Genomic DNA, 8965 nt, shown 5'->3' on the forward strand with positions numbered 1-8965 from the left:
AAGGGAAGGGAAGGGAAGGGAAGGGAAGGGAAGGGAAGGGAAGGGAAAGAGAATAGAATATTCCAGACTGTGTTGTTGACAGTACAGCTGAAACCTGCTTTGATTCTGTGCTCAAACTGAGATGTTCTGGAGAGGTGTCTTGACAATCAGCACCAATGGAAGGCTTTCACATTATAAATAAATTCATTGCATTTGGTAGCTGAACAGCGTAATGGCTGAAGTTATGTTAATTTTTTGTTAACTTGAGTTTTACTGCCTATTCGACCTGCCATGTTTTTTCATTGTAATACAAGAACTCTCAAAATTATATGCTTTCTTTTTTTAATTGTTTGCTAAAGTTTTTGGTTATGTAAAAAGGAGATTTTCTTTTGAAAATATTTTCTGCTCTCACATCCTATTATTATTCATTTACATAAAATATTATGTAGTGAGATTTAAAGGTTAAACTATTTGAGGATGTTAATAGTATTAATAATGTTGAACAATCACTGTGGCCCAGGTACTGCTCTTAGTGCCTTAAATGGAGTGTCCTGTTTAATTCACACAGCAGCTCTATGAGAGAGGTGGGCATTATTCTCTTGTTTTCTACAAAAGAAAAACATAAGTATACACAAGTTGAGAAACTTCCCTACATCATATACCTGTTACAGACCTCAGCCTGGATTGGGAGGCCATCTGACTCCAGAACTCATACTCATAATCACTACAGCTGTGGAGAGTATAATTTAGAACTAAATTTCTGTTCTATCTGAAATTCAGAAGTTTTTCTGCCTGCCAGTCTTAGTGTCTTTTTTGGATAGATTGGTCCTTTAAAATCCTATCTCCCACGTCCATGTTTCTTTTCTTTTTTTTTTCTTTTCTTTTCTTTTCTTTTCTTTCCTTTCCTTTCCTTTCCTTTTCTTTTTTCTTTTCTTTCACTCCTTATATGGCATTGCTGGATTGCATTCTAATTACATTTAACTTCCTTTTTTGGGACAATTCATTACTGCTTCTTGAGCCAGTGCTCATTACAGTGCCTCTCCTGATCAACTGTGTTGATTCTGAGATACAAGTGCCAAGCCAGTACCAAATGCATTCCTGTATTTTTTTTTTTTTGTCATCCAAAGAATGGGAAAATAGTTATATAATTCCAGGTAAAAATGAGAAAACAGGATATGGGTTTGTTTCTTTTATTTCTTGTACCTTAAGCATAAATATAGAAGCTGTGTTAACGACAACATTTATATAATCAAGCAAGTTGAGATTTGGATGTTTGACTAACCAATTAGATTTCATTGAGACAACATAAAACAAATATACAAAAAATAAACTCCAAGCTAACAGATATGTACTACTCTTATAAATTAATGTTTGTTTTATAGAAAAAGTGTATTTTGAAATGTACTTCCTTCAGTGAATTGGTAGGAGAATTGTAGTTGTTTTTATTTGTTTTGTAAATTATAAAGTTATAATATTAACTTGGGAACTACTAAGGATTATACTTTTCATATTAGAGTAAAAATTGTTCCATAGAGAACTGACTTTATTATCAGGTGAAGAGGATAAGTGGGAAATTTATGCTTTTCCCTTAAGAAAAGTCATACATTTCTATGTATCATCCCCCTCCCCACAGGATATTTATTTCTCAGTTTCATCCCTTTAAGACTTAATATTCAGTCCTTGTTAAACAACAAATTGAATTTTGATAAGGCAGCCACGTAGCTATTTTTACTCACATACTGCTTGAGTATGATCCATTTCTGGAATGTTTTGGCATGAAGGGATTCTGAAAACAGGTGCAGGGGGAAAAGGTGCAGTTTGGGCGCAGGGGGAAAAGAGAGAGAACAATTCAAGAGTTGAGGAGAACTGAAGGGGAAGAACCTAGCACTAAAAGAAAGTTGGCAGCAAAGACAAACTTCTTTCAATTCCCAGTATATGCCCCAAGATCAATAGTGGCCCATCTGATGATAGCCATCCTTGATTCCACATGAGGAGGTTTGTTCATTTCAGTTGGGTAATATGTTTTAAGAATTTGGAGACTATGTACATGAGGCTGATCTGTATTTCTCTTACATGTGATCTCATCCCCACCACAATCCATCCATGTTTCTGAGCCTCATCCCATCCCTAGGATCTTATTCTCCCTTGGTCAGTGTTTGTCTCTCCTCTGTTATCCTCTGTGCACAATGGCCTTCTGGATCTTTTTATAAAGGCATCACTATTGCCTTGGGGATCACAGGGGTTGCAACTGGACTTAGACTAGCAGTCTGGAATAGTGACATTTTGTGTTAGCCTACCCAATATTGCCATCTTGGTTTTTCAGGGTATAGTCATGGGACATAAATCCATTATAAAATCTCATTTAGTCTCAGATGCAATGAATTTGTGTGGGACTAACTAGCTTGCAGGGTTTTTTTTTTAAAGCTCAGCATTACTGGGAAGAGACCAGCTTCAACTGGTAGTTTATCCTAGAGGGGAATGGCCTCATAGAATTCACATCTGTCAGTTTGAGCTGGGCAGAGATAAGACTATTTACCAGCTGGTAATGTAAAGCTCATTGTTCCTGAGGAATCTGTGAAAAGACAAGATTACAAGTTCTAAGTGATTTTGTTCTAGTTTAGATTACCAGGCCCTCTTGTATGTATATGTCCCTGGGAAACCTATCCTGTGCAGATTCTGAATACGTGGCCATGTGACCAAGAGCAAAGCTACTCTCAAGCCAGACTTCCATATGTACTATTTGGTGGCCTTTTTTCTCTACTTGTCTTCACATAGCAGCTTGGAATTTATAAACATAGCTAAATTTAACTGAACCATTTACATGTGTTAGCCATGCTATGAGGTAAGCACCATTGTTACCCTCACTTTGCAGTTGCAGGAAACTAAGTAAAGGGATGTTAAATGACTTGACCAAGGGCACACAGCTTGAAAGTGGCAGCACTGAGCATGGATTCCAGAAAGACTGGTTTAAAGTTTATGCCCTAGTCCCTAGGGATTGGGATAGAGTCCTTTTAGCACAAGTGACTGAGTAAAAGGCCATTCTCAGGCCAGGGTTGTATCTTAGCAAGAAGCCTCCGCACCTAAGTCTGTGGAGAGATCCCTAGAATGCAGCTCTAATTCCTAGTAGGCCTGAATTAAAAAGCTCTCCAGCAATTACCTCTTATTTTGAGAACAGTTTGGAAGGAGACTAGCAGGCCCAAATGAGGCTGCTGAGTGGTAGTCAGACTCATGTCTGAGATAGGACTTAGAACTGATTCTAGAGGGGGCTGGTGATAGAGGTTTATTGTGAATCTTGGCTCTTCAGCAGACTTACCTTAGAGGCAATCAGTCCACATCTTAAAGGGTTTATTTGTATTGGCTGTTTTGATTCCTGTGGGTCCTTAGCTGTCTTCTCTACTGTCCTTGAGCTCTCCATGTTAAGATCAGAAGTCACTGCTTTAACTTTAGACTAATGAATGCATCGTGGATTCTCATTTCTTTCTTTTATTTCTTCTACACTAAAACATAAATATAGGAGCTGTGAAATATAGGACAATGCCTGTATAATTTGGCAAGACAGATCTGAATGTTTGAGCAGTCAGTTAGATTTAGGGTTCCCTGGTCTAGCTGTGGAATCTAAATCTTCCCAGAGAGAAGACCAGGATCCCAGGAGATTGGTTCTGAATGTGACTCTCACAATCCAACTTGAAGTGACCTCTCTGTCACTGACCATGTGTTGTTAGCTTCTCTAGATTGACAATTATCTATAAGACATTGTGTATTTGATATTTTCATTTATGTCCCTTTTCCTGGACCACATTTTAAGCCCTTAGGGTAAAAACATTATGTCTTATCCAGTATGTTCCATGCTACTAATAGCTGATAATAAACATGATTTCTTTTGACCAGTTAAAATATACTGGAGTCTCTTGCCAAAACTGACTTTTCTAATATAACTGTGGCATGGGTGACCAAAAATCTTTAGGATGTTGGTTGACATAGTTCTGAGAATCATATAGTTTTAAAGCTAATGGCAATTTTGAAGTAGAAAAGTAACAATTATTTGTAAAATTTTTATTTTAAAAGTTTTTGGATCTTAGTGCTGAGAAATAACTGGTTTCATTTCTGTTTGAATGCAGTTTGCTCTGCTCATCTTAGATGGTCTTTTCCTTGTCAAAGTCAATGCTTTTATATAGTCTTTCAGCCATGTTTAGTGGTTTTTATCCACCTATACCTCCTCTCTCCCATCATTATATAAAAATAGAAGTGGTGTTTTATCATGTGTTGAAAATATTGGCCAAATGCTGAAGATAATTTAAGTGAAGTATCTTCATTTAATTCTGAGCCTCTGAGAAAGAGCTGTTCTCAGATACAGAGATGTAAACACCATTGTTTTCTGTTCCATTTGCAGGTCACATGTGCCAATTTAACGAATGGTGGGAAGTCAGAACTTCTAAAATCAGGAAGCAGCAAATCCACACTAAAGCACATATGGACAGAAAGCAGCAAAGACTTGTCTATCAGCCGACTCCTGTCACAGACTTTTCGTGGCAAAGAAAATGATACAGATGTAGACCTGCGATATGACACCCCAGAACCTTATTCTGAGCAAGACCTTTGGGACTGGCTGAGGAACTCCACAGACCAACAAGAGCCTCGGCCCAGGGCCAAGCGAAGGCCCATTGTTAAGACGGGCAAGTTTAAGAAAATGTTTGGATGGGGTGATTTTCATTCCAACATCAAAACAGTGAAGCTAAACCTGTTGATAACTGGGAAAATTGTAGATCACGGCAATGGGACATTTAGTGTTTATTTCAGGCATAACTCCACTGGTCAAGGGAATGTATCTGTCAGCTTGGTGCCCCCTACAAAAATAGTGGAATTCGACTTGGCACAACAAACCGTGATTGATGCCAAAGATTCCAAGTCCTTTAACTGTCGCATTGAATATGAGAAGGTTGACAAGGCTACCAAGAACACACTCTGCAACTATGATCCTTCAAAAACCTGTTACCAGGAGCAGACCCAAAGTCATGTATCCTGGCTCTGCTCCAAGCCCTTCAAGGTGATCTGTATTTACATTTCCTTTTATAGTACAGATTATAAACTAGTACAGAAAGTGTGCCCCGACTACAACTACCACAGTGACACACCTTACTTCCCCTCCGGATGAGGATGGACATGGGTGAGACTGAAGCCTGAGGAATTAAAGGTCATATGACAGGGCTGTTACCTCAAAGAGGAAGGTCACATCTGTTGCCTGGAATGTGTCTACACTGCTGCTCTCGTCAACTGGCTGCAAAGACGCTAGTGGAAAACAATCCGATGTAATTTCTGCCCAGTCAGCTTCATCTCTCAGCATAGTTGTAAATCACTACAGGTTTTAAAGGCACACTTGAAGACATACTCTCACACATAGATATACACAAACACACATTCATATACATTTCAGCTTGCATCTGTCATGATTGCTGTCAAGAGGGCTTTCGTTATTTGACTCATAATGGTTCAGGATAAACTATCATCAAGCAAAAGGATTAACTAGACAGTGAATGGTTTCTAACACTTGCTGTTATGGAAATCTCTTTTAAAGTCTTGAGTACATGCTAATCAATAATCCCCACTCATGCATTCCTACTGCTTGGAGTAGCTGTACTGGTAAATACTACTGTAGGAGTATATGCTTGTTCAAATGGAAAAAAAAAATGTGTCTTTAGAGCTCAGTATTCTTTATTTTATGAACACAACAAAGTGTAGTAACTTTTTTCCAGCATACAGTAGGCACATTCAAGGTAATATAAGATGGCTCTTTTTTTTTTTTTTTCTATGGAGGGAGCCTGTTTTCAGTAAAGATGAGCAAACATTTGGAATTTACATGTGGGCAGACATTGGATTACAGCTTTCATCACCAGTCTTTGGACTTTCGCAAAGTTGAGACCAACTAAGGCTGCTTAAAACAAGTTCTGATCATTATATAAGAAGGGAAATGCCTGACAGACACCATGTAAGTTATAAGTGTCTGTCTTATCTTTACTACACATATTGTAACAAATTCAATATCCTAGTCTTCATTTGTATGAATGGTTTGTATTGTACATAGTTTAACCAAGTGTTATTTGAGCTGCTTATTAATATTAACTTGTACTTGTCTCTCTGCTTGTTATTGGTTAAAAAAGAAAAAAAAAGGATATGAGGAATCCATTTTATCAATGTAGCTGTGACCTCCATTAAAAAGACAAACTTAATGTACAAAGCATTTATTCAGCTCAAGTATTGTTGAAAGCTATACATATACAACATTACAGTCTGTCTGTATTTAGATATTTTATTTCTGGACAAAATGAAATGTACATAAAAATAAAATGCTTAAAGTTGAGTTTCAATATGTGCTTGTGTAAGATGGTGATTTAAATGGTTCTGACAGGAAGAATGTGCTGGAATACAGTAATGGTTTTGCATCTCATGTCTCTAAATTTGTACAGAACTATCTAAATTGCTATTAGTTGCCCAGTCAAAACAAGTTAGGAGTTTCAGTCTCAAGCCTGGCAAACAGTTGTGGCATACAGCGTTGCACACATTTTTGGTTTACTGTCGTGCTAGTTAATTCAAGAATACCAAATATCAATGAGCATAAGAGATGATTGAGGTCTCCTAAATGATTATATCTGTTTTTTTTTTTTTTCCTGTGTAGAGTCTTTATTTAGCAGGGAGATTGAGAAGAAGGTAATTTTTTTTTCTTTAAAAGAAAGTCAAGATGTCTGAAGAACTGGGGCTGGCTTTCCCTGATTCTACTGTTATCATTCAACTCAACTGAGAAAATTACAATAGCAGTGAGAAGGCTTAGGTGTTCAATTTACTTATACCAAATTGGATCAATTTATTTATATAGTATTGTTTATGGACATTAAACTTTCTTTTAAAAAAATTACTGTATATAATCCCAGCGAAATAAACAGAGGAAAAAATATGTAAGGGAACCCATTTTTAAAGTCACAAATGAGGGATTGGGATATTAAGAGTCTCAAAGGTTAACCAAAGAAGCCAAATTAAAACACTAACCCATTTTCATCTTCCCTTCATACTGCATAAGGATAAGTATGTTCTCATATAGAAAATAATAGAAGTACTATAGGGAACACAAGACCACAGAGTTCTAAAGTGACGACTCAGCAACTGATTTGACTAAAGAAAGCCTTCACACATCATTCCATTTAATGTCCATCTCTCAAAATCCTCCAATGTATCTCGACAACCATTTCTATCAATGCATTAATTAATTTGCTGTGGAATTTAGAAGCTAATGTTAGAACAGACTCTATCTGGCACAACAGGCAATAAATGCATCATGAACTCTAACTGTGGGACAAATTTGCCACAGATAAATCTTGTTATTCTGGGATTTATTTATCACAATGATCACTTAGGAGTTAGTTGCTCTTAGCAAAAAGAGGACGAAATGAGAAAGAGAAAATCATTAAAAAAATTTTTAGGATCATCTGATTAATGGACTGTGATTTCCATTACGGGGTCTAATCTGTCCTTTTTAAATTCCAAATTCAAGATGAGATAAAAAATATACTTCAATTTCCACCCATCTGCCCTGCTTTCCAATCTCTTCTTGAAATGTTGCTTTTTAAGAACATAGCTAACTAACATCCAATGAATTCAATTATTTTTCTGTGTAGTTTTCCTTTAAAAGAAAAAGAAAATGTAACAAACTTCCAACAAGACTTTCGATTTTTAAAAATCTAAACTTTCAGGACTCTTCTGGCCCTGTACACACTTATCCCAAATTGCTACATCATCACCTCCCTCTGTAATATAGAAAAGTCACGATGATACAGGACTTTGTATCCAATATACTCTTCCTATTCTAGACAAGGATCATGATGAAGATGAAGGTTCTAAGGGTTAGATTAAAACTCTATTAGACCAACTTGTTGCTTTAACAGACTGGTCAGTTAAGTTTTACTTATACTAGAAATTTATTTGTTATTTGGAGAAAATAAATTTTAGGTTGTCCTAAGATAATCACCTTCGCTAGAATCTTAAATATTATTTCATTACTTTGCTAAGTTATAGAAAAAACCTGCAATGTGGAAATAGCACCTAATGCAAACATGTGTTTGTCATTACCTATTGTTCTTTTCAGAAACATTTTAGTAAAATTGAAATTACTACAAAGAAATAACTGTTGCAGATTCTTGCCTCATGGAAGAATAATGATACAAGTTACTGGTTTATCTACTTATGATAAAAACGATGCATTGTCATGGTATGGTATCAGTTGGGCATTTTTGAGTCCATGGCTCTTGTTAGAATTTCTCTGCATGAATAGAAGGAGTTTAACTGTTAATAGAATAGTATTAAAGTTCTGGAAGTAATTATTCTGCAAGCAATTGAGATACTTGTTAAATTTAAAACTGTGGACTGGGAATCTTCAGGTTCCTACATTTCAGCAATAAACTGTAAGCCATATTTTTTTGCACAGAATAGATTAAAAAAATCATGAGAAGCCTGAGAAAGTGTTTTTGTCTTTTCCCTTTTCCCCACTATTTTACATGTAAGAAGCAGCTTAACCAATATAAACAGCTCTTTGGAAAAGCAATTTGCATCTCCATCATCAACTTTGAATGCCAACTCTTAGCTTAAGGCAAATTCAAATGGCTGGGTTTAATAAGCCTTTTTTTAAAAAAAATTTAAAATGTTTATTTATTTATTTTTGAGAGACAGAGACAGAGCATGAGCAGGGGAGGAGCAGAGACAGAGACACAGAATCCGAAACAGGCTCCAGGCTCCGAGCTGTCAGCACAGAGCCTGACGCGGGGCTCAAACTCACAAACCATGAGATCATGACCTGAGCTGAAGCCGGACGCTCAGCCGACTGAGCCACCCAGGCACCCCTAATAAGCCTTTTAAAGACTTGGCTTGTGTACCAGTTTCAGATATTTATTGATATTTATTCAATTATTGATAGATTTACCTATTTATATTTATTATACATCTT

General features: G+C 36.5%; 1 protein-coding gene across 1 annotated transcript in view; it reads left to right on the forward strand.

Annotated features, from left to right (window-relative positions):
- The window catches only part of NXPH1 (neurexophilin 1), a 45172-nt gene extending 38721 nt beyond the window's left edge, over positions 1-6451 (forward strand). The window contains exon 3 of the mRNA XM_049642278.1: positions 4370-6451. Within this exon, the coding sequence (XP_049498235.1) occupies positions 4370-5131 (762 nt within the window). The 3' untranslated portion in view covers positions 5132-6451. The remainder of the gene's footprint in view (positions 1-4369) is intronic.
- Positions 6452-8965: the final 2514 nt, after the last annotated feature.

Source organism: Panthera uncia, chromosome A2 (assembly GCF_023721935.1).
Source record: "Panthera uncia isolate 11264 chromosome A2, Puncia_PCG_1.0, whole genome shotgun sequence".
NCBI classification, from domain to species: domain Eukaryota; kingdom Metazoa; phylum Chordata; class Mammalia; order Carnivora; family Felidae; genus Panthera; species Panthera uncia.